The sequence below is a fragment of the Diabrotica undecimpunctata genome, chromosome 1, assembly GCF_040954645.1.
Source record: "Diabrotica undecimpunctata isolate CICGRU chromosome 1, icDiaUnde3, whole genome shotgun sequence".
Classification (NCBI taxonomy): Eukaryota; Metazoa; Arthropoda; class Insecta; order Coleoptera; family Chrysomelidae; genus Diabrotica; species Diabrotica undecimpunctata.
In genome coordinates this window covers 178,096,789-178,124,371 of record NC_092803.1, presented here as the reverse complement: position 1 = coordinate 178,124,371, position 27,583 = coordinate 178,096,789, and the positions used below count along the sequence as shown (strand labels likewise).

General features: G+C 33.2%; 1 protein-coding gene across 1 annotated transcript in view; it reads right to left on the bottom strand.

Annotated features, from left to right (window-relative positions):
* Positions 1-21,137: 21,137 nt before the first annotated feature.
* LOC140441426 (histone-lysine N-methyltransferase PRDM16-like) overlaps positions 21,138-27,583 on the bottom strand; it is a 255,744-nt gene continuing 249,298 nt past the window's right edge. The window contains 3 exon segments of the mRNA XM_072532155.1: positions 21,138-21,496; positions 25,050-26,163; positions 26,165-26,480. Of these exon segments, the coding sequence (XP_072388256.1) occupies positions 25,099-26,163; positions 26,165-26,464 (1,365 nt within the window). The 5' untranslated portion in view covers positions 26,465-26,480 and the 3' untranslated portion in view covers positions 21,138-21,496; positions 25,050-25,098.

Below are 27,583 nucleotides of genomic sequence, written 5' to 3'. Positions count from 1 at the left end.
TTCGAAGGTGTCAATGTAGAAACGGGGAGTGCAATTCTTAAGACATAAAATTCCATAGTATTAAATTAAAACCTAGTCATTATACAAAAAGGAACAAATGCTTAGTGAATACTGATTAAAAATATTTAACATAAAATGAGAGATCACATTATTCGATATTATCCAATTGTAACCAGTTTTAACATTAGTCAACAAATTACGAAGGCGTGAAAAACACTGTCAGTTGTATAGGTTTACAGGAATCAAATCATTAATCAGGATGATAATTTTATTCTGGTGATATATCAAAGTGGAACGAGTTATAGCAGAATCTAAAGCAAATTCATTGATCTTAAGAATACCTATGACGGGGATCCTCGAGTGGTTCTGTGATCACTGATCATCTTGGTCTAAGACTAAGGAGATATGTATAGGGACTGATAAATGTTATGTTAAAATAACATTGCATAAGACCTCAGTACTTAATTTTTATTCAGTCTTGGACTAATAGTTACATCAGATAAAAGGATTATTTAAAAGTGGCATTCTTTAGTGTTTAAAACATGTTATAATATGGCAAATTTGAGTAAATTTTGAAACTCCGGAGATTCTTGAAGAAACACCAATAAACATTTGTAGGACAGAAACAGAATATCTACAATATTTATTTCAAGACCTTAATTACATTCAGAAATGATTGTGAAAAGTAAAATTTTTATATATCTAGGATCGGTATTACAGAGCAATGGAGAAACAGATGAAGATGCATGCAGTACAATTTGAGCTGGATGGATGAAATTGATAGAAGTTTGAATCGCCGATAACCAGATTAGCAGAGAACAAAAAAAACTGGGTTGGAGATGCTTAGAAATGACGCAAAATCTGTAAAGAAGATTAATATCGGTATGACTCAACATGTAAACTTGTATAGAAATGTAATAGGCCGAACGTGTACAGGGACAAAGGCAAACATAATAAGATACATCTATTTCATAGATTATAATAAGGCATTTGACAAAGTCCATCAGAAGCAGCTTATGGAAGTCCTCAGTAGAACAAATAGACAATTATCTTCAGATCCTAAAAATCTGTAATATAAACAACGGGCAATTGTGAGTAATGAGAATGCATCAGAAGTAATCGAAATGAAAAGAGAAGTGAGGCAACTGCGTGCTGTTACCACTTCTGTTCAATGCATACTATGAGGATTTTGAGAAGGACTACTGAGGGAGAAACTGGAGGAATCAATGGAGCACTAACTAACAACATTAGGTATGCGGATGATACTGTTATTTTAGCAGAAAATCCTGATCCTAAGAGGTTAACAGTTAATGGGAAAACTCTTGATAAGGTAAAAAATTATATCTATCTTGGCACAATAATCAATCACAGACATTATTACTCTAAAGAAATTAGAGATTGCGCAAGGAAAAAGCATGTGCAAATTTTAACAAACTGAGGAAGATGTTTTGTACAGGGGATCTGAAGTTAGATTTAAGAGTTAGATTGAGGTGTTATATTTTCTAAACATTACTATATGAAATGGAGGAAGGAAACCTCAGGCAGACCATAGACGTGCTCCAAAAACACGCGAGTGAGAAAGTCAAACATGTGAAGGAACAAGAAGAAAATAGTAGGAACATGGACCATGTGTGGAAACTACAGAAAAGCATAAGAAATGATAGGAAACCAATGCCACTTCTACATAAAAACAACGGCATAGTATACACTACTGAAGATAAGGCCAAAGTTATGAGAACCACCTTAGAAAGACAGTGTACCAAGAAAAAGAAGTCAGCAATCTGATCCGGAAAATCTCAGCAAAGAAAGCTCCTGGACCAGATGAGATAACCAACAGGACTCAAAAATACCTCCCAGCGAAAGCAGTCGTTTATCTGACCAACATAATAAATGTACTGATAAGTTTCAGAAGATTCTCTAATCAATGGAAAGTGATCACAATCCATAACCAAGGAAAACAGCATTTTTTCCACACAACTACAGGCCAATAAGCTTACTGCCTGTAGTGGGCAAAATTGCTGAAAAAGTGATATTCTTAAGGCTCGAAGAGGAAACATAGAGACTACAGGTTGTACCCAATTGGGATTTAGACATTAGGACACCAGGTACTCAGGCACACAGAAAACATACGATAGACAGTACATCGGAGCAGCCTTCGACGTTCGACAGAATTTAGCACAAAGGAATGATCTACAAAATAAAAAACTATGGAAACAGCAATGCCACGCTAGAGCTATTCTCCCCTTAACTCGTAAACCGAAAATTCAGGATTCTCATCAAATTGCACAAGTCCTATTCGAAGTCGGAATTTTGGAGGCAATTTTGATCAACTAGGCAGATGACACGTCAATAGTGGCCAAGCATAGTAACCAAGACATTGCAACTAGGAACCTTCAGATAGCATTAGACCTTACAAGAATGTTGCCCACAGTGGAAAATTGGAGTTAATTTCGGATAAGACCCAAGCAGTGATGTTCAAGAAGAGACGCGGCGTACCAGCCGAACAACTCTAGATGTTCAACACTCTCATCGGATGACTAAATGACACAAAGTACCTCGGGGTCACCATGGATAAGATACTCACGTTCACATTCCATGTTATAAGAATAGTACAGAAGACAAAAATGATATGTCAATATCAGAAGCCTAACTGGAAAAAGAAGCAAATTAATATTCAGAACAAAGACAAGGCTCATCAACGGTATCATACTGCCCTTCCTAACATATACATCTCTCGCGTGAGCACATACTTGCAAGACGAACAGAAAGAAGATCCAAGCTGTCCACAACGGAGCACTATGAGAAGCAATGAACGTCCCTCGATACGTAACGGAAAGATTACTGTTCAGAGACAACCAACAGATCAGAGTATTAGACCAGATGGACGACAAAGCAAGAACAAAATGCGCTGAACTAGTGGACCATCCCAACTACGTCCTGCGAGAGATCATATGGTATGATGTTTTCCACCGATGAATGTACAGAAGCCCAAACAGCAACTGCATGGCAATGACTTAACAGAGATATCATGTAAGTAGCTCTGAAACGATCGACTAACTGTCATCAGCCGATCCTCATCCCAAACTCCCTCAAAAATATCATTAAAAAAATGGCACGTGCCAACCAACAAAATACTGAGGGCCACACTGACAAAAAGGACCAGAGGGCCCATTTTCCCATCCGAGTGTTAAGACTCTGGAGTTAGCTCAGCCAAAAGGCTCTGGTAGAATTATGGAAGCTCGATACTTATAGGGCATCAGCGTGCTATAAGACGGTCATGGAGGAGTGCATGGATAGTATTTGGGCTCGGATTATTCGTCCTTGACCTGAATCCATTATCCTCAACCCAATGAGTTGCCGAAATGTTCCTAAGGGCATACAAGCCTCATTCAGTTCGGAGATTACTATTATGTATGTGTTTGTGCGTGAGAACGCGGTGACAATTAAGAAACCGAAAGGAGGAGAATCATGAACATATCATGGAATGATCTTGTAACAAACAAAGAAGTAATGAGAAGGATAAGAGTAGGTATGAAAATAATAGAAACCATCAAAACCAAAAGCTGCAATTTCTCCAATATGTTATGCGTGGTGAAAGATATTACGTGTTTCAATTAGTTATGCAAGGAAAAATCCAGGGAAGAAAAGGTGTAGCAAGGAGAAAAATCTCCTGGCTGCGTAATTGCGGGAATGGTATAGATGCTCACCTATGGAACTTTTCACTAGAGCCGCATCTAAGATCAGAATAGCCATGATGGTTGTTAATCACCTGAAGAATGAGTTTATGTAAACGAGTTATATAGACGAACCGTCTTTTGTTACCTTCAAACTCATAAATAATGTGTTTCTAATTGTAGCTAAATGTTAAGTAACACATTTTAATAAATCTTTCAAAAACAAGAAATTGAAAATACATACCATGGCCGATTTGCTAGATTCATATTAGATCATAATATTAAATAGTATTTTAAATAAAATTAAAATTAATAATTTAGCTAATAAATGTTAACTTATTATTACTTTTAAACTACACGGACAAACTATAAGTATACAAGTTTTTCACGCTTTGGTAACAAACAACAAAAACAAAAATTTGTACGAAAGTAAATTTCTTGCAAAATTTAACAGATACGTATACAGTAATTTTAATAACATGATAAAAATATAATATCTTTCTCAACAATATATTGTGCACAATATTTATATTATATGACTAAGAGGCTCACTCTAATAAAATTTTGCGATGACTATTTCTATTTTCCTGCAATATACTTTGCGAAATATTATTGGGATGTGAAGAAGAGCATGTTACAATAAATTTATAAATACTTGAAAAACAACGTAAATAGCGATTTATGCATCCTAGATCTAAAATATGATACAACAAACATATTTAATAATTCATTTACCTCTAAACACATTGCTAAAAATTTTCACATATGACTTGTTAGTCAATTTAATTAGTTATCTAAATGTTTCAAAATTTTAATAATAACGTCTCATCTATGTAGTGAAGAATCTGGTTCTCAAAACTACACAAAATCTTCCCCTTTTAATCCCAAAAAAAGTTTTGGACCATCTATCCATATATGGACCATAAATACGTAGGGGAGGGTAGTCCACAGTGAGACGCGGTAACAGTAAGACATTTCTTCTAACTTTTAAATTTGGCGCTCAATTAAGTTGATATTTTAGTTTTTGTGGATGGGTTTCGTTTAGTGCCACATGCCGCTGTAGTAGATTCGCATTTTCCATTCAGAGTTTTGTAAAAGAATATCCAAAAAAATATTTTACGAAGGTAAGTAGTTATTTTTTAGAAGGTATTATTGAAGTAGTAATTAACAGCAGGTAGTTTAATTCGATAATTTCACTTCGAAATATTATTATTGCTGTTGGCTCTAACCTCACAAAATTTCAACCATAGAAAATCACTTCTTAGAATAACGCCTTTTGATAATTTATATCGAGTAAAATAGTACACAGTGAGATACCACATTGGACAGTGAGACTGTTTCAGTCTGTACCAGTTTGTAGTAGGTATCTTAAATATTGGTAATAATTTTTATAAATAAAGCAAAGTTGAAAGTTTTTTTTTATAATGAAGATAATTAATTATGAACGTTACTATAATTCGGTATTCATTTCAGATGGTAAGAAAACAGTAACCACGGAAAATTGCTACCTTTTCAAAAGAATCAATGGGTAGGGCGGTAAATTTAGTTATAAATGAGAACATGTCTTTGCGAAGAGCCTCCGAATATGGGCTGTAAAATTTCAAACGTTACAAAGATATGTTGCTAAAAAACGTTTGACTGAAGGGGAAATCTCAATGACCCTAATTCTGGCTGCAGATTGGTGTTTAACGAGGAACAAGAACAACATGTTTAAGAGTATTTGGAAACCTGTAGCAAAATGGCGTATGGGCTAATGACTTTAGATGTTCGTAAACTGGCGTCTGAAGTTTCTGTTGTAAATAAAATGAAAACAGCAGAATCATGGAATTCTTCGAAAATCTCCGTAATATATTGAATAAATACCCTTCACTTTCCCAAGAATCGAGAACTTTTAATTTAGATGAAACCAGGGTCACCACTGTTCAGAACCCTAAAAAGATTATTGCAACAAAGGGTGTCAAGCAAGTAAACCATTGTACGAGTGGTGAACGAGGCGAGCTGGTTACAATGTGTGCCATTGTTTCTGCTGCTGGAACTTCCCTGGCACCAGTCCTAATATTTCCTAGGAGATTTTTCTAGCCGCATATGTTACAAGGTGCTCCTCCCGATACATTAGGGTTGGCAGCAAAAATCGGCTGGATGAATTCCAAATTATTTGTCGAGGTATTGGACCATTTTATCAAACAAACAAATAGTTCAATAAATAATCCTTCTCTTTTGATTTATGATAATGCAGAGTATCACATATCTGCAAAACTAGTTAACAGGGCTAGAGAGGCTGGAGTTTTTATATTAACTTTGCCTCCCCATTATAGCAATAAAATGCAGCCCCTTGATGTAACAGTTTTTGGTCCGTTTAAATCATATTATAGCAGAGATCATAATTTACAATATAGCCGAGTGTAATCGCCTTGCGTTTTTGGATGCTTTTAGCCCCAGCAATATAGTTAAAGGAATTGAGAGATCGGGGATTCATCCATATTTGGGGATGCTAATTTTCTTCCAGCAAGCGTAACTGATAGACTGTTAGACACCGATAAGAGCACAGATCTATCTAATGCACCAAGCCCAAGTCGTGTTAATGCTGCTGTAATAAATTCTGTTAGCGGAGATAATGATGTTGAGACACCAAATCGATAAGCTGAAGCAACTGAAGTTGCTCAAGTAACTCCGCCAAAAGAAGGCATTCAGTTTTTAAGCCCTGAAATTATACGAGGATTTCCCAAAGCAAGACCAAGGAAGACTGCCAGGGCAAGAAGAAATAAAAAAAGCGCAGTGTTAACAGATACCCCTGAGAAATTACTCATTGAAGAAAAAGAATAAAAGAAGGCAATGAGCCAAAAAACTAAAACCTATATGAATGAATTTTTTTTTTTTTTTTTTTTATTAGAATTAACGTGTCTCAACATCTTAGGTCATTGACACGGGAGCAAAGGTTTACAATAGTATTTACAAAGTTATGATACAAAGTTTACAATTGTGAAGAATAAAAATATTATGTAAATTATATTTTGTTAAACAATTGAGAAGTCTTTAAAAAGTCTATTAGGCTCTTGAGTCGGCTTGAACAGTTCAGAAGTTCTTCTAGACTATGGGTTATATTGTTGGCAATGCGGGTGGCCTGGTAGTGCTGACATTCTGTGAGGATGTGTTTGACGGTGATAGGAATATCGTTGCAGTGAGAGCATAACTGTTGGTCTGTAGAGGACATAAGATGACCGTGTGTCAAACGTGTGTGTCCTATTCTCAATCTTCGTATTGCTATCTTTTCTTTTCTGTTCAGAGATGCTAGGGATAAATAGCTGTAAACATTAGGTTGTATTTCTCTGAGCTTTGTGTTTTTGGTGATCCAAAGTTTCTGCCACTTGTCTTGGATATTCCTTTTGAATTTTGATTTTAAGTCTTCTTTGAGCTGTATGTTGTAGACAGGTAGGTTGGATGTAGATGCTTCTTTTGCAGCGCTGTCAGCCATCTCATTTCCTTGGATGCCGATATGAGAAGGCACCCATATTATTGTTATTGAAGTCCCTCGGGAAGTGAGGAGATGGATCGATTCTAATATTTTTTGTACTAAATGATGTTGATTGTAAATATTTTTTAACGAAAGAATTGCGGATAAGGAATCGGTACACAGAGCTACACTTTGATGATTGTCAAAAGGGAACTCGAGAGCTTTTGAAATACTAAAGAGCTCTCCTGAAAATACGCTACATTCGTTTGATATTCGGTATTGTCGCAGCACTGTATCAACTGTAGTGACAGAACAGCCAACTCCATCTGCGTTTCGGGATGCATCGGTATAAAGCACCTTATCATAGTGGGATGTATTCACAATATCTTTGAAAGCTTGTCGAAAAAAGATATTATTTGTTTGTTGCTTATTAAATTTACAGAGAGAAGTGTTTATAAAAGGAGGTGTTCTAGACCATGGCGGGGATTCTGATTTTATAGATGTAATTGTTTGAGATAATTTTGTGTCTTGGCACAAGGGTTGTAGGATCTGTGGGATTGAAAGTATACATCTGGGCGAGATTACGAGTCCAGGTCTTGGCGAAGTCAGAAGATTAAATACAGGGTTAGTCGGATTCGACGAAATTCTGCTAGCATAAGATAGGAGTAGTTGCTGCCTCCGGAGGTAAAGGGGGAGTTCATGAGATTCACAATAGAGACTTTCAGCGGGACTGGATCGAAAAGCTCCTAAGCAAATTCGGAGAGCAGTGTTGTGAACAGAGTTTAAAGATTGTAATAAATTATTGGATGCAGACAAGTAAACTATACAACCATAGTCTAATTTGGATCGGATTATAGCTCGATATATTTTGAGTAGTACACTTTCATCGGCACCCCATTGATGGTGGGACAATGTCTTTAACAAATTCATTCTGCTTAAACAGATGCCTTTTATTTCATCGATATGACGTCGCCAGGTGAGTTTGTTATCGACAGTTAGTCCTAAAAACTTGTAATGACCAATTGACTCTAAACTTACTCCGTTTAGTGTTATTTTGGGTATTTCTGTGCTGTTGTATCTCCTGGTGAATTTAATTATTTTGGATTTATTGGAAGAGAACCTGAAGCCAGTTTTCTCGGACCATGTAGTAAGGGACTCGACAGAATTTTGTAATAAAGATGAGGTTGCAGCTGTGGATTTTCCTTGGCAGTATACAATAAGGTCGTCTGCGTATAGGGCAAATTTAACAGGAGATTTTATGTGAGAGCAAATATCATTGATGGCTAGCAGAAAGAGGGTAGAACTCAAAGTAGAACCTTGAGGTACACCATTTTCAGTGACATATTTGTCGGATAATACTCCGTTAACTGTGATTCTGAAATTTCTGTTATTTAAAAAGTTTTTTATAAAGCAAAATATGTTGCCCGTAAGATCATTTTCTACCAGTTTTTTAAGGATAACCGACTTACATGTTGTATCGAAAGCACTTTCTATATCAAAAATTACTGCAATTACGTCTTGCTTGGAGGCCATAGCATTTGCTATATCTGTTTGTAGGATCACTAAATTATCAGTGGTGCTTCTATCAGGTCTAAAACCTGATTGAGCAGGGTTAAGGATATTGTTTTTTTCTAGATACCAGATTAATCGCTTATTGATCATTTTTTCCAATAATTTGCAAAGGGTACATGTTAGGGAGATTGGCCTAAACGAGTTTGGAGAATTGGGAAGAGAGCTGCTTTTTTTGATAGGAAATATAATGGATTCCCTCCATTTCGAAGGAAATTCTTGTCGGGACCAGATTAGGTTGTACAACTCAAGCAATTTGTTTATGGTTTCTTCATGGAGATATTTGAGGAAAATTGAGGGGATGTCATCAGGGCCAGCAGCTGAGTTTTTTGTAGTGGATAGAGCTAGAGTCAATTCTTGTTTAGAAAAGGGTAGGTTTATTGGGTTGGAAATATCGTTAGTTTTACCACTTGCGGTGTTAAAAGAGTGTAAAGGAGACTTATTTTGGTTTAGCGTTTTCGATTGAAAGTGATGCGCAAAGATCTTGGCAATACTTTGACTTTGAGTCACTATTTTGTTGTCATGAATTAAGGCGGGGATTTTGTAGGCGGTGCTTTGACCTTTCATATGTTTAATTTTGTTCCAAACTTGGCTTGGAGGTGTGTCGGAAGAAATAGAATTGATATAAAGGTTCCATGAAGTCTTTTTGCTTTCCTTTATGATACGTTTTGATTTAGCTTTAGCTAATTTAAACTTGATAAGATTTTCATTAGTTCTTGTTCGTCTATATTTATTCAGAGCTTTCTTGCATACACGAACTGCTACAGCACAGGAGTCATTCCACCAAGGAACTGATTTTCGTGTAGGTTTAACAGAATATTTTCCTATATATTTTTGAGCGGAGTTAATTATGCAATTAGTGAACTGATCAACTAAGTGGTCTATGTTATATTCATATTTAATTGAGTTGACTTGATCTCGGACGTTTAGACTGAAATTCATCCAGTCCGCTTGTGCAATACGCCATTTACTTATTGGGTTGTACGATTTGGGTTTATTGTCTGAGATTAATATAGGGAAATGATCACTATCGAAAAGACTATCTAGAGGACACCATGTTAGAGATGGACCTAGTTTTGGATCACAAAGGCTGAGATCGATATTTGAGAAAGTTCCTGAAGATATATTGAAGTGGGTGCTACAACCAGTATTGAGTAGAAATATATCTTCATTGCTAATTATGTTTTCTATAATTTTTCCTCTGCCAAATGTGCTGTTTGATCCCCACATTGTGCTGTGAGCATTAAAATCTCCTACGAGGATGAATGGGGGTGGGAGTTCTGCTATTAGTTTAGAAATTTCTGTATGATTTATCCCCATATTAGGTGGTAAATATATATTGCAAATAGTGATTTTATGAGGACACCAGAATGAAACAGCTACTACTTCTAAATTAGAAGTGATGTTAAATTTTTCGGAATATATATCTGACGATATAAAAATAGAAGTACCGCCACTTGCGCGTAGGGGTGTGGATCTAATCTGATGATAGCCTATGTAATTTTTTAGGTGCGGATTTTGGGTTTCCTTTAAATTTGTTTCTTGTAGACAAAGAATATCTGGAGCGGTCTCTTGGATAAGTTGTTGGATGCGTTCTAGACGGGCGTAAAACCCATCACAATTCCATTGTATTAAAGAGAAAGATTATTTTAAAGAGTTTTGGGAGGCAAGGGAAGTATCAGAGTAAGATTCATCGTTACTGGGATCTGTTTGTGAAAGACATGGTAATGTTATTGTATGGTTATTTTCTGCAGATTTAACATTGCATTGATGTCTGATTTTTTTTCATTAATCGTGTAAATCTGTTTTTTATTGTTCTTTGAGAAAGATGCGGGTAGATAGAAATCAAATTGGTAAGGAGTGTATTGATGTCGTTTGTAAACTTTAGGGCCTCATGGTAGGGGTCACTGCTGCCTTTAGTATTTTCTAAAAACGCAAAAAGATCGTTTAAGGAGAGTATATTGTTTTGTGGATTTTTGTTGTAATATTCGGTAATGTCAAGTTTAGTAATATCAGAGATACTGGTATCATCCGTTTTTCGCTTTTTCTTTTTGGATTTTCTTTTAGTTAATTCATTAGGGATATAAGGCGGTTGCATTTCAGAGGTTTCAGCTAACGGAGTTGTAGGAAGACTAGATTCGTCATTAAGTGATTCCGAAGGAGGTCTTTTTTGGCCTATTACTGGAATGTCTTGAGACGATTGGACGCTTTCATTTGTATTCGTGTTAGGTTCATTGTTAGAAATGGGAGCTCGGGTTTCTGACTGTATAGGAATAATGACCGATGGGGGATTAATGCAGTTATTTGCAACATGTCCTGTTTGCTTGCAGATAAAACATTCCATTCTATCTGTAGAAAGAAAAATTCTATGTTCATGACCATCATATGGAATAGTTATTGATGTTTGTAGTTCGTAGTTATCCGAAGGGGGAAATATATAAACTTGGCGCCTGAAGCTTAAAACATGACTGTATTCATCTCCAGGGATACCTGCTTTGAGAAACGATATGGGGGATGCTAGTTGTAAGCCAAGACTTTTTATAGCATTTTCAGCTAGATCATGAGGAATAAAAGGTGATATATTTGAAATAACAATTCTTTTGGTTGGAGATATAAGTCTCCGAATATTTAGTGAAAATGTATTAATTTGAATGAATGGATGAGACTTTATCAATTTTTCGACAAGTTCAGAATTAGATAAGTAAATACATACCCTATTATTCGATATCCTGGATGCGAAGCAAATGTTCTTGGCCCCAATGATAGTTCCGATTGCATGTACATAATCGTATAGCTTTAGACTATTCTCGGCATGAAGAACTACGGCCTGATCCTTTTTTGGGAACGTTGGTCTACGTGCTGATTTTACTGCAGCCGTATAAGATATGTTACTGTTGGTGGTTGGGTTTGTGTTGGTTACAATTTGGTTTGTTGACATTGTTGGATTTGAAGCATCCTCGTAGTCAAAGACAGCTTCTTGCAATTTGTTTGTATTCATTGTTGAGTGTCAGAAGGCGGCAACTTATCATACACCATAGTGATGGAAGTTGCCTAAATATGGAGCAACTAGTGTAATGTCCAAAAATGTTGTTATTTTCTTGTAAGGTTATAATGCACTTAATGAAATATTGTTTATACAAGTTTAGCGATTATATGCACCCGCGAAAGTACACGTATATAGTTACACTGCACTTTGTTATTGTCTGGAACAAGTATTAATCGCAAAACAAGTTTAAAAACTATTATAAACACTGTAAATTACGAGAACGGCAAAAACGATGTTTACTCGTTCAGGCACCGAAGTGGAATCTAAGATGAATGAATTAAAATCGTTAAAAAAGAAAAAAAAAAAACGCTAAGGAACCATCGAAAAGCAGAAATATTTCAGAAGAAAGTGATACAAGTCAAAGTGAAGAGGAAGTCGAATATAAAGAGGATTCTTCAGACATAAAAATGGATGAAAAAATTTTATGCTGGATTAAGATTCGAATATTCCAATAACAGAAGGAAAATTTGTGCTCATACGGTTCCCTGGTAGTAGAACTATGTTGGAAAAGTTATAGGTAACAATATAGCTATAGTACCTCGTATTATTGCATTTTTTTTTAAATTTTACTTTTAATTACAAAAGTAAAAAAGCAGGATGAAGAGTTCAAAGTGTCGTTTTTGAGGAAAAGCAATAAAATAGACAATGCTTTTGTCTTTCCTAATGTAGAAGGTGTCGCTTTTATAAGAAAGCCAGATGTGGTATTTGTGTTTCCAGATCCATTGCCAGCCGCCACCAAGCGCCAATGCAACATTTCTAAATTTGGTATAAAATTTTCGAGACTCGATGTTCTATAAGGAAACTTAAATACCTGTATACTGTTTCACTGTGCCTCGTACAATTTGTGTTAGTTTTTTTTCAGTTTTAATCTATTGTGTTGTTGGCGTAAATAGGCATCTAAACCGTAGTTAAGGAATTAAATTAAATTTTTGAAATTTCCGAGTTTTATTTGAAGAAATATGATTTTGGTCTCACCGTGGATCACTCTCCCCTACTGCCGAACCAAAATAGAAGCACTCAAACTATGGACTTTGAGAAAACTATTGAAAACACCCTCGAGAACTAAAAAAAAAAAACGCAGAGGCACTCAGAAGAATGGGAAAAGAAAAATAATTATTGTTGACCGTAAAATGTTAAAAACTTCAATAATTTGGACATGCTATACAGGGAGATAAATATTACCATCTACGAAACAAAGACAGAGAAATATTGGAGAACTTCAGGTCTTGATTGAAGCGATTTGCGATGTTAAAAAATTTTGTATAAAAACTCAATGATTTAATAATTTTAATAGTAGTGAATAGTAATTTTGGATAGAGTGTCCAATTTTAGGACCTTTTTTAAAATTTGAAAAAGTTTTATTTTTATTTTTGCTTAATACTTTTATTGTTTAATGATGAAATAAATATTTTAGTATGCATAAGTTGTTTTTATTGAGGTTACAGCAATTTTTAAGAACAAAACAATTATTCCAAAATATTTTTTTAATCAAAAAATTAATTAAAAAGAATATCCAATATAAGGTGACATATCTCTAGCGTTTATTTAAGACACGAAAAAAATTGCAATTGATAACTAACAATACCAACTACAATTAGCAGCAATTAGTTTTAAGAAAAAAGAAAGTTGGTTGAAAGAGAGTTGAAGAGAGATTGAAAGAGAGTTAGTTGTTACCTCTCAGGGCGTGAGGTCCCCCTTTTTCGAGGAAATTGTACGTTTCCTTAAAAAATGTAATCCTTCATCATTGACCTCGTGTCTCAATAATTATAATGTTCGTTACTCAAATTATGTAATTTAGGGGTTATCTGACCTCATTATGTGGCTAGTTCCAACTACTTAAAGACGATTTTCACTGATGATGATCAGATAGGATCAAAAACGTTCTGAAAATTTATAAATCCATTTTGTAAGTATAATTTTTAAAAATTTTAATAAAAAAAGTTTTCACTTCATTATAAGTTATTTAAATTATTTTATACAGCCAACCACTGAGAATTTCCCTTATAAATTTTAAGAATGAAAACGTATATTATTTATGAAATATTGTAAACCAGAAAGATATAATCAAATATCGAAGATTCCTAGATTAAATCTAAAACTTTAAGTCACGTATTTATTTCTTGAATGACTTAAGAGTATTACGTATTATGTATTAAAAACAAGCATCTTATTTTAATACTAAAAAATATTCTTGCAAGAGTATGCATATTTTATATTACCCGCCTATGAAATAAGTATCTTTGTGTGAACAACACCTGTCAAAATTGCTGAAGACACCCAGAGGAATGAATCTAGTAGTTATCTTCAACTTAATTTATAGCTCGGGGCCTATTAGATCCATAAACATAGTTACATTCTTTCACTATAATAATCTAGAGAGCATTCATGAATTACTGTAAACAAGAAGATCACATGCCGAGGGAAATAGCTGGGTGTAGCAGAGATTGTATACGAGAAAGTAGGGAGTTACTCGTATCACATTATGCATGTATTAATGTTTAGTTTTTATTAAAGCGGATATAAAAACTTGTTAAAAAATAAACAGTAGGAGGCATCTTCACTTTTTCGCTGTTGCTTAAAAAACGTTGGTCTACTAATTTCCAAAAAAGATACTATCATACGTAAATATGTCAGTAAATATGTGGCTTAGGTGCCTTTGGTTTTTTCGTAGGACTGCCTTGATTTGATTTCTTCGCTTTTGTTGGTGTTTTTACTTTGTCCTCTGCGGAACTCGGAACTAGGGATGAAGTTGACGCAAATTTAGGAGCTGACTTCTTTTCAACTTTCTTCGTCTTGGCCAGCTTTTTCTCTGTATTTGGTGCTGCTTCTTAAGCCTTAGTAACTTTTTTTACAGATTTTGCCTTTTCGCTGGTAGGAGAACGTTTGGCGGTGGTGGCATTTTTTTTCCGTTTAGTTGTTTCTTCAGCTTTCAATTTTGCTCCTTAACTAGGCTCTGTATATCCAGAACACACATAAGATAGACGCTAACTTGAAGATCCTGACGCTCCTTTTCCCTTTGTTTATACCAACGACAGAGCAGCAATTGCAACTCTTATATATTTTGAGGAACGTTGCAACTTTTTACGCATCTACTTTGTAATTTGCAGCGAAATATTTCTTGATAGCTTAAAGATAAGAACCACCTTTTTTTTTTGGATTTTTTGCCTTCTTTTCATTTTTGGATGATGGCGTTCCAGATTCCGACGTGATTGGTTTTCTGTATTTAGAAAGTTCACAAAGTATTAACTATAAATCCAAAAGAATCTATTTGCAATCAAGTCCAGGACGTAAGCCTTAATGGCACAATATTTAATCAAAACTCACATAAGATACAATACGTATTGTTCAGGAGACTGATTTAAATAACTACGTTTGACTTAAACTCGATAGGCGCGAGACTGTATCGTATTTACACACATCGACATTGACACTTGCGGGTATGGATACATAAGCGCGGGAACGCTCGTCCACACTTGTAGACTTTATCAAACAACGATTTGAATAATTATTTTAAAAAATTTAAAATCTAACTTTCGGGCCCTAGCTTGCCTAGGCCTTAGTCCGCCCCTGGCAATAGCAATGAAATAGTAAATACGAAGGTAAAAGGAATAACGAGAATAGAAAGCGAACATTTCTGTATATCAGAAGAAAAGTTAAACGAAACAGTAAGAAAGCAAAAAGAAAGGGCAACAAAATAGGAATGAATAAGGAGCATTAAGAAGAAAACATAAATAAAAGTTACGACAGAGGTAGAAATAAAGAACAACTAAACAAATTTAAGTGTTAAGCAATAAAAGAGAGAAAAGTAGGAAACAAAGTGAAAATAACAAGAAACAAGGAAAACAAAAAAATATTATTTTATGAAATATACAAAGAAATATGTAGATAAAAATAAAAAAATGCAAAGAATGAAAAGAAAAATAAAAATAAAAATATAGACTATAAAAATATAAAAAGGAATAAACAGTCAAAGAAAACGGTAAAATGTAAGAAAAATAATAGAAAAGAAGACCTAAAGAATACAGAAAAAATAAAGTAGACCTTTAGTACAAAGTGTAGAAAGAAAGTAACAAAGTTTAAAATAAGATATGAAAAAGAATGAAAACAAGTAGGAAATTCTAGAAATAATTGAATAAATAAACAAGATTACAAAAATATTTATTTGACAAATCTAGTTCTTGCAGTCGAATGATGTGCCCGGCCTTAGATCTTTGGATGAATACTTTTGCTTTTACCTTTGACTTCCGATAAATCCTTATTACTTTCTTATTTGTTCGCCTCCTCTAAGTTTTCTCTGTCCTTTATATTTCTCTATGTAATTTTCCCATATCTTAATGCTTTTCCCCTGCTGCTGGTTCATATTCCATGTTTTATTCGCCTATAACCATGTGTCGTATTACTGTTTCAAAAAAGTAAATTATTGCTCTGCTTGACAAGTTTTTTGCTTTTAATATCGTATTTAGTGATGTTTCTGGCAAACTTTTACTTCTTTCCTATCACTTCCAGTATTTGTTTTTCTACTCCTCACCCCCGTTAGTTTCTTCAATTTCAAGTCAGTTTGTTCTCCTTTATTTTTATGTATTTGAGCTCTTTCGTTGTATCTCCTCGTATTTTCATTTCGTTTTGGTTTATTTTGAATCCAGATGATTTTGATTCTTTTTCGAATCCTTTGAAAGACTTTTTTAAGTTCATTTTTTTCTTGCTAGCAACACTAATAGGAAGTAATAAACAAACCACGAACAGGAGACAATAAATAAAAATAGAGAACTAGGTAAAACATAAAATGCTATAGATATGTTGAAAATCAAAGATAATGTAAGAAATACAGGAAGAAAAGAAAGTAGAAAGAAAAGTAGAAAATAGAAAGGAAGAGGAAAACAAGGAGAGAATGTGTTCGAAAAGTAGAGTAGGGGTAACAGAAAAAATTATATGAGATGGAATTAATAGAAATATAGGGCGATATAGAAAATAGCTGAAATTAAAAAGTTATGATTCTGAAAACTTGGTAGCTATAAGATTCAAAATTATTAACAATCAAATAAAACTTATAAAAATATTTAAGTTTGTGCGTTTTTGCCCTAGTTTCTACAAACTATAGACCAACAAAGTTAGTAAAAAATAAGAATTTTTTCGTTATAACTGTATAGACGGGTTTGATAGTTGAAATGTGTAGTAGTGTGCGATAATACAAAAGACTCTTATCTAGGAATTCTTTGTTAGGACTTATATTAATAACCTATGAAAAAAAGGTAAAAAAAATATATTTATGTATACAAAACGATTTAATAATAAATAGTACTTTTTAAGTTTATAAACATTTACAATAACTCCATTTAATTTTATTCAAATTAAATGACAAAATGCATTCAGAAAGCTGGTTAAAATACACAACTTTTAGAAAAATCACTGTTACGTAAATTAATAACATTAAAAGCTGAAATAAACCAATCTTTTATGGGAAAAGTCAAAGTTTTAGCAAACAAAATTATTAATAATTTTTTAAACATGAGTGTTGTAAACAAAGAGTATTTTGTCCTTCCGACTAGAGTAAAAGAATTGAGCTAGCCGAATGAAGGACCAGCAGCGATCTTCAAAAAATCCAACACAGTTTCAAGATAGAGCGCTCGGAAAAAATGACATATCTCGGGTTTTTGTTTACAACAAATTTTGTTTAAAAAAAATTGTTTAATTTACTAATGTTTGTATTTTGAGAACGATTTCCGAAGTGGAAATTGAAACGTCAATAAACGTACTTTAACCTTTAATTGTATCTTATTCCCATTTAAATAGTAATTACTTTAAAATGCCATAAGAAAATAGCTTCAGAACAATAAAAAGTTTATTTCTACCAGTTCGACTACGTAGGTTATTTTTTCGTAATATCCGTCTAATTGTTTCAGGGTTACTTTGTTTTCCAAACTATCTTTATACCTCATCTCGCAATTTTGGTGCCTTTCTTTTTTAGGATTATTTGCTATTTCTCTGACAATCCATCTTTCCTCAAGTTCGGTAAAAATTTTATTTTGAGTCAACCTTTATTTTCAACTCTATTTTCATTTCGGTAACGGTCAATAATGTCCTGAACTATTGATGAACATTTATTTACCATTTTAGATATGTCTTTTTGGCTACATCTACTTCTATGGTAAGTAATAATTAAATTTCTTTCACTAATCGTACTTCGGCGACCCATTATTAAATAATTGTGTTATTTGCTGATTAAATATTTTGAAATATCAAATTAAACATAAAAATAACTGCAATATGCTCAAGCTAGTTTTATTGAGTAGCGACTGCATCATTTAAGCTGTGAGCCACATATAGCGGTCGCGGAACCCAACTTCCTACCCAGCACAAAATTTTTAATTAAAAAACAATGGGTTGCTATTAAGTTATTATTAAAAAACTTTTCTTCTTCTTCTCATGGTGCCGTCTCCTTTCGAAGGTTGGCGATCCAAGTGGCAATTGTAGTTTTGGAAACTGCTGCGCGAAAGATTTCTGCGGATGAGCGGTCGAACCATCTCCTCAGGTCTTTCAGCCACGAGTTCTGGCGTCTTCCTACTGATCTTTTGCCCTGTGATTTTCCTTCCAGTATAACTTGAAGTAATTCATATCTTTCGCTTCTCAACACATGACCCAAGTATTGTATTTTCCCCTCTTTGATTATTCTTAGTAATTCTTTTTGTTTACACATGCGACGAAGTACCTCAACATTAGTAACTCTTTGTACCCACGAAATTCTCAGCATTCGTCTGTATATATACATCTCAAAGGAATCTATTCTTTTTTATATTTCAGAGTCCATTGTCCAACTTTCACAGCCATACAGTAAGACAGAAAAAACGTAACATCTGATCATTCGGATTCTAAGCTGTAGACTAAGGTCTGATCTTGTAAAAAATGTTTTCATGCTCATGAATGTTTTCCTTGCTTGTTCGATTCTTGATAGGATTGCTTTTTTTGGATTACACTGACTATTGTTATTTGCTCCCAAATATTTTATGGAATTTACCTGTTCTATTATTTTACCCTTAGCATACACCTGTACGTTAATTGGTGTCTTTGAAAATACTAAAGTTTTAGTTTTGGAAACGTTTAGATGTAAACCGAACATTTAGCTGTGGTTAACTCTTTATTATATTTTGTAGTTCTTGTGCGTTGCTTGCTATTAAGATGGTATCATCTGCATATCTGATGTTGTCTATGCTGATTCCGTTAATCTTAATTCCGCCTTGGACCTCGTCTAATGCTTCTCTGAATATAGACTCCGAATACAAATTAAACAATAACGGTGATAAGACGCAACCCTGTCTCCCTCCTCGTCGCTGCAAATTGTTGCCGTTTGGTGCCAGTATAGTTCTGACATAATTCGCAAATCTTGTTCGTCAACTCCAGTTGTTCTCAGAATTTCGATCATCTTTTGATGGTTAACGCTGTGAAATGCTTTTCGATAGTCAATAAAACATGCATATACATCTACATTCATGTCTCTGCATCGTTGCGGTAACAGAAATTGCAGCGAGTTTTCTTGCGAGCTGTAAAGCGGTCTTTATAATTTGTTATAACACAATAATATATAAATATACGATTTTTTGTTCTAAAAATATTTTTTTAATACTAAAAAACTGATTTGTTCAAATTTAATAAGAGTATTAGGAAAAAATGGTTATCAATAACAATTTAATACTATATATAAATAATATTTAGTTAATATAATTATATTTTAAATAAATAAATAAAAAATAATAATAAAAAGCGACTTAAGAAAAGGTTTGTGCATCCCATAGTTACTAGCCGCTTTGTTTTTGATAATTTTGCAATGAAAATAAGGTAAATATTATTATTTTAACGTTGTATCTTAGTTCACAAAAGAAACAGCAAGCAATCCTGTGTTGGATTTTTTGAACAGCGCGGCTGGCCCTTCATCCGGCTCCATTCGGCTTCATTTTACTCTAGTCGAAACGAAAAGTACTTTTTGTTTACAACACTCCTGTTTGAACAATTTTCAATAATTTCTTTTGCTAAAAGTTTTATTAATAACTTTGACTTTTCTCATAAAAGATTGGGTGATTGTTTATTAACGTAACAGTGATTTAAAAAAAGACTACCTTGAATCTTAAAGTTCGTAGAACCTCTTTTTTTTTCTAAAAGTTGGGTTTTAACCAGCTTTCCGAATATTTTTTGCCATTTAATTTGAACTAAATTCTACGGAGTTATTGTAAATGTTTATAAGCTTAAAAAGTGCTATTTATTATGAAATCATTTTGTGTACATAATTCTAATTTTTCCCATAGGTTATGAATATACGTCTTAATTAAGACACACTTAGTCAAATTATATCAAAAAATTCCCATTTTTCAAAAAAATAATTAAATTAAATTTCGCAAAAACTATTCGACCGATTTACATATCCTACCAATCTTTTGCACACAATTCAAATAGAATAAGACCCTGAAGTTCAGGTACATTTAAACAAACATTTAAAATTATGATTTTGTTCTTTATTTTACAATACTTTTTTTATGTGTTACCCGATCTTAATTTATCACATCTCATTTTGTTTATCTTTTCTTTCCTAAAAGTTGTCCGTTGACGTCAAATCTCTAAATAAAATTGTCTTTGAGTTACGACCAACTTTTTGAGTTTGATGTTTTGATTGTTTATTTAAAAATAAACAAAAAAATTTATAAATCTCGAGAGGAGAGTCTTTTCGTAATATCTCATATTATACATTTCAACAGTCAAACCCACCTATAGAGTTGTGTCGAGTAAAAATTGGCCTAATAATGAAAAATGTTAAATTAATACGAATTTTAATAACTCGGCTCTTTCATTTCAGTTACCCAATAATATTTCGTACACCTTATACACTGCTACTTTATAATGCACAAGATAAATCTTTTCTCGAACATTAAATGGACATTGCATCTAAAATAATATTTTGTTTAGACACACCTGTGACTAGATAATTTTAAAAAAATTGTACAATATATTCGTTGTGAATAATAAATAAATTTGCTATACCATATATTTAATTTTTTACTTATTTACAAGTATTTAGTTATACTAAAACAGAGGAAGATAAAATATAGATAAAGAACGGAAAGGAAAGAGAAAAAATTAAGTAAAAATAAGAAAAAAAAATGTTAATAAATAAATCGTAAATGTCAAAAATGCTGAAAACAAAGAAATAACAAATGAAGAAGAAATACAAAAGAAGAAAACAAAAAATAATACATGGAATATAGAAAAATAAAATAAAAAAGAAAAAACCAGAAAAATAAATAAAGTAAAAGACATACAAAACATAATTCGGGATAATTAATAAATCAGGATTCTAGAAAGAAATCAAATAAGGTTACAGCATTATAGTTTTTTTGAACATAATCATATGGAAGCAGTATCTAGAGAAAGTAGTTTAATATGGTATAGCACATTTATTAAGTATGCCGATCATTAGAAATACTATTAAAAGCAGTGTTTAAGAAAGCAATCGTTACAAATTAAAAAAGCTATAAATACAATTATAATCACAACTATTACATTTAAACATAAATACATTGTTTAAAATAAGTACTTTTTTAAAGTGAGTATTGAACTTTGCAGGAAAGCGTTAAGGTCACTGAAACGGTTTTATTGTGTATTTAAAAGATTTCTAATAAACCATTTTAAATATTTCAGAACTAATTGCCACGTGTCTTCTAATTAATATGCCTGCCATCTAGTTCTGACTTCCATATAGCTTGGTTTTAAAACCTGAAATAAAAATCAAAACATAAAAACGTTGTGGTTATTGTTATACGTATTCATATGATAATTAACTGTTCGTCAAAAATTAGGGATATTGTTAGAAAGTGTTTAGCAATAATATTATTATAAGGATATTGTCAAGGCATAAGGCTATAACATATTAAAAAAATCACTTAAATCGGACCACAGGTTTAGGAGATATAGGAAATCAAAAGTTGACCATTTTTAAGGTGGCCGGTTAATTTTGGCTCAGAGTGTAGAACCAGAACGCAAGTAATAGAACAAATAATAGATCTTTTAGATTTATTCACAGAATACACCACCCAACAAGAAGTGAAAGCTTTGTCGGTACCTTTGATGTTCGTAGGACAGAAATTTCGGAGGGAGAATGACAGTTAAACTACTTAGTACACTAAGAAAAGTAATGAGCAAGTCGTTCAAAACAGTAGTAAATTTATAGTTACACTGAGAAACAAAGTAATTATTAAAACTAATGGTTTTGAAGCAGATCTGTATTGTATGAATTGTATTTTTTTCTTTAAAATTTAATATAACCCATATATCAATTCTGTACTGATAAGTACAAAGGTCTTAAGTAAAAAATATCGATTTGTTTTTTTTTTGAACAAACAAATTAACGTACTGAAAGTATTTGAGTACGTTAAAAAACCGATAAAAAGCGATTGAATTTGAGAGTTAATTTCAAAATAGAGATGAAAATCAGTTGATTTCTATTAATTTTTATCGATTTTTTAAGGTATTAAAATATGTAGATATATGTATATACAAAATACGTATAACAGTATTATTCTCTTTTTACTATTATATTATAGTTTTATATATTATTATATATTTTTTAAGATATTAAAATAAGTTTATGTTTGAACAAAAATATATTTATTCTTTTTTTACTATTAAACAACACACACAAAACAATACTTCTCATATCGTAAACAAACTTTAGTTTTTATAGGTTGACAGACAAACTATTTAGAACAAGGCGAATTCTCACAGAAATTTGGATTGCGAAAAAGCCCTTCGTTTCACTTCTTGTTAGGTGATGTATTCTGTGGTCAGAATGTCCAAGAATCACAGTTGCTGGTTTTTTGCATCGACATGGAACCACATACCAGAAAAATGACGCCTTTTTATTGGTAGTTCACAACATAATTTAAAATGTGTCCTTTTACATATCGGTAATAAGTTTGGGCCCATCCTCATTGGTCATTCTATCGGTAAAAAGGGAAATATCAAAAAATACCATTATTTTGTATTAATTTAAAAATTGTAAACTTTCTCCTTAGATGGCAATTGGACGGCGTTATGCATTACTAGACCAAGCGCCAAAAATTGATTTTGAGATATTTGACTTCAAAGTTTTCACTGTATTAAAATTCAGTATATGTTACAATAGTCGTAATTTTTGTTTTCGAAGACAGTTTTTATGTTTTCTTTAAGTGCGAAATAGTAACTTGCTAATGTTAAAGAAAAACGAAAAAAAAAAAAAATAAAAAGGCTTTTGGTCGACTTACGGTTTTCGTCACATTGTCCATACATCAATAGACCAAGCGACATGGAAGTCGTTAAATGATAAGTAGGCCACAAGCTATTTTTTCTTTTTGGGTATGACAATAAAAGTCGTTGTTTAATCAAAAACAAATGTAAATTGTAAATTAATCAAAAATATAAAAAACACTTGAACTCATTGTTAACAGTAGGTACAATTTTCTGAATATTATGAAAAAAGTAAATAAACATTATTCATCTCGTATGTTAAAGTCTAAGTCTCCATCAAATCCGTCAATGTCATCTTCTACTGTATTGTTACTGAAAAGGGAAAGATTACAGAGGTTTTGCATCATTTGGTATTAGGTGCATTAAAGATCTTAAGTCGTTAAGCTTAGGCACAGAAATTGGCTTGCCTGTGGACCAAAGAGGAATCAAGTGGTTACTTAGGGATTGCATTCCAACGGGCCCTCCTTTTTGATGTTTCTTGTTAAGATCTACTTTAACTTCACTAGTGTTAAAATCAGTTTTCATAAAAATACTCAGTGGTTTATCCTTTCTTATTTCAATTTCTCTTGTTTTAAGCCAGCTTACCTTACTGTTTTCCATGTCTGATTTACGGTTCGTAATCATAGTTTCCAACTTCTTTGTTCCAACGAATTTTTCTTTTTTCATTCTGTGAACTACTAGTGGGTTCTTTTTACGGGATTTCTTCATCACGTTTAGGTAATCATCAACGGTATACAAACGTTGTTGAAATTTTAGGGAATTTTCAATATCTCCAAAATCACTATCATTAGGTAAAAAAATTTGACCAGGAAAGAGATAGCGTAATGTAATTTTTTCAATGATAGGATGTCTCCAAAATCGTTTCCAGAATTCTCGAATACTCATTGGACGTTTCATAGCTTTCAATGTTGCATTGACTTTGCAACTTCATATTCTCAAGGTCTGTAAAAAGAAAGGTTTACACACTGCCACAGCGGATATTGTGTATATCCTTGTAGTATTTCCATTGTTACTGGTTTTTCTTTTTTTACGCTTTATTGGGACTTCGGAAATATTTGAACAAATTATAGCTCTCTTAATTTTATAGAAAAATTTAAGCAATAACTGACTTTATAATATTACTTTTTAAGTTAAACGCCTCAACAAGTTATTGTCAACAACGTTTATGTACGTATGTTGCCAAATATTCGATTTACAATCATTAAAACGCTCGCAAGAGGCGCTTGGTCTAGTTATGCAAAATTCAAAATCCAGAATAAGAAGAAAGGCACTTGGTCTTTTTAAATATATTTGGTTAATCATTACTAACAGACTAATAGGATTTATTCTGTAGATAGTTTATGCTATTTCCCACCAGAAAGCGCCATAATCCACAATTTGAGAAAATGGCGCTTGGTCTAGTGATGCATAATGCCGTCCAATTTGTATATACAAAAATTCATCTTTTTTTGCCTTTGGAACAGCAGTGCAAAAGATCAGCATTGGGTTAAAAAATATTGGCTTTTGACAAATTTCGTGATTCAAGGAAAAAAACACAATCGACAAACTTTCAGTTACAATAAAATAAATTGTATTACCACCATTGCATACCAAGTAAAAACAATTGGTATAAAGGCTTTAGATCACAATGGACAATGGTTTGAATACTTGTCACGTGAAATTTATAGAAGATAAGAATAAAAAAATTACTTTTTTCTATTATATTATAAAAGGCCAATAACAGGTTGTTTCCACAGCTATCTTAAAAAATAGAGGTGCTACAAAAAAAAAGAAAGACGCGTTTAAGTTCCTGTATATGATTCTAGATAAAATATTCTGTGGGCAAGTCATATCAAGCTCGTAAAACTAAATTGCGAAGGAAAATTAATATTTTGTGTGATTGGGCAAAACAAAAAAGGGGCACAGATTACCATATTTCCTTAATGCTTTTAAATATTATATATCATCCATTAAGGATTACGAGTGTATTATTGGTGATTCAACACGCATAACAGTTATTTAATGGAAAAAACTTTTTATATTTGCATATTTTGAGTTTACTTACCAGAATTATGTAATACTTCGATGATCCCTACATATTGCTTCTAATCGTTTCAGGTATTATTGTTATTATTATCACTAGCAGTTTCGATATCTTGGTCTATACTTTCGTCAGGTATTTTGTTTTTGGAATCAAACTCTTCTTCTTTGTTAGAAATGTCAGATGTTGTAGAAGAAGCAGAAGAAAAGTTGTCTTTATCAGAAAGATAATCTTTCTTGTCCCTTTCGAGCGCGGTAGTCTTTTCGTGGTAAGTGTTGTTATGGTCGAGACATTTTGAAAATGGTATGGGAAAGTTTGGTAACTGTTTTGGAGATTGCGTTGGCTGCATTAGCCTTCCGTCAGTAACTTTGCCCATAAAATTTCTAATTTCTTCGAAATACGAGTCCTCGTTGAGGTTTCTAGGAGCAATATGGTTCTTTCGTAATGATCTTTCGTCTAAGATCGAAGGTCCATCTGCTTCATGCTTTTTAAGATGTCTATCTAAGTTAGTTTGTTGTCCGAAACATCTTTCACACAAGGAACATTTAAAAGGTTTTTCTTTATTGTGTATATTTCTTACGTGTCGTTGAAGATTACTAGAAATACTAAATGATCGTTCACAATATCTACATTTGTAGGGTTGTTCGCCGGTGTGCGTCCTAAGGTGCCTTGTTAGATTAGCGGACCGAGGAAATACTTTTCCGCAGAACTTACAAGCGTACCGGTCTTTCATTTTGGCTCCTGGCGGTTCGAACATCTTCGGTGTTTGTGGTGTGGATTGGTTTCTTATCATATCGAATGGAACTAAATTAATAGGAGGGCTTAACACGACAGGATTCACAAAAGGATAACGTTGCTTACAATTTGTAGGAGAAGTAGGATAAGGTAACGATAGTCTAGGAAGATTTTCGGCTTTTTGAGCTCTGTACATAACTTCTAACATCATAGGATGAATACTTTGAGGAGGAAACACGATAGGGTAATTAGGCAGTTGTTGGTTAAAAGTCTTTGGTAAGTTCTTATTATCTGTCACACTATGCCTTCCTTCATCATCTTTTTCACTATTAACACTAAAAGACGGCGACACTAGATTCCTGTTCTCATCTTCGACCTGCCGTCGAGCCATACCTATTGACATTTTTTTTACGATCAACCCTCAGGTCCAAAGGTTGATCTTCACCTTCTTGAGATTGAGCTGGATTACAAGCTGGAGACATATGTGGTCCTGGTGATTTTGTGTTTCTTGATAAATCAAAGGGCATTTCATCACCAGGCGGTACCCTGATGGATAGAGGATATATTGCGGCTTGTTTAGGTGAACTGTGACCTCCTGTTGCCACCAACATTTTTCTTGGGAATGAGTCTTTTTCACGCATGGTCGACGCTATCAGACTTGGTGAACAGCGATTTCTGGGTAAACTAGCAATGGCAACATTCATGACAAGATTGAAGAATCTGTAAAAAATAAATATTGTAAATTATTATTTGTTTAAAGATATTTACTACATAACTATTACAAAATATTAAATACTCCTTAGGGCCTTTTTTATTGATACAAAGGTGTCAGGACGTGAACCAGGACGCCTATGTTTGCTTTTTAGACTATATTAATACTTATGATAACGTTAAACAACCAAAGGTATGCTGACTATAGAAGGTCTTCAGAGACTGATGAATAAAGTGACAAAAATCAGTAAGAAACTTACCATAAATACAAAAAACAAAATATTGTAATATTTACAAAAAGAGATTACAAAACTACAGATCAACTATGCGTAACACAGTTTGACATTAATAAACATTAAATACAGTCGAATCTAAAATAGCTGCCGAAAAAATTAATTTTATAGTGTTTTAGTAGGTAACTTAGTTTATTCATACATGAATTTACAAGAAGTGTGTGTTTCAGATTTTCAAAATTCCTAGAACAACTGGAATTGACGAACAAGACTTGTGAATTATCTCAGAAGTATATTGGCACCAAACGACAACAATTGAAATAGAGCGTTCAATATCCGAAGATATACGAATCCGACGAGAAGGGCGACAAGGTTGCGTCTTATCACCGCTATTATTTAATATGTATTCGGAATCTACATTCAGAAATGCATTGGACGAGGTTCAACGTGGAATCAAGATTGACGGAACCAACATAGACACCATCAGGTACGCTCATGATACCGTCCCAATAGCAAGCAACGCACAAGAAATACAAAATATAATAAATGCGTTAGATCGTCATAGCAAAATATTCGGCTTAGATCTAAATGTTTCCAAATCAAAATTATAGTATTTTCCAAGATACCAAAAATCGTACATTTGTATGCCAAAGGACAAATAATAGAACAGGTAACTTCCATAAAATATTTGGGAGCAAATATCAACAGCCACTGTAACTCAAAAAAAGAAATCTTATCAAGAATCGAACAAGCGAGGAAAACACCCATGAACATGAAAACATTTTTACAAGATCAGACCTTAAGCTGGTCCAAGATCAGGTTTAAAGCTCAGAAGTCGAATGATCAGATGTTACGTTTTCTTTGTTTTGCTGTATGGCT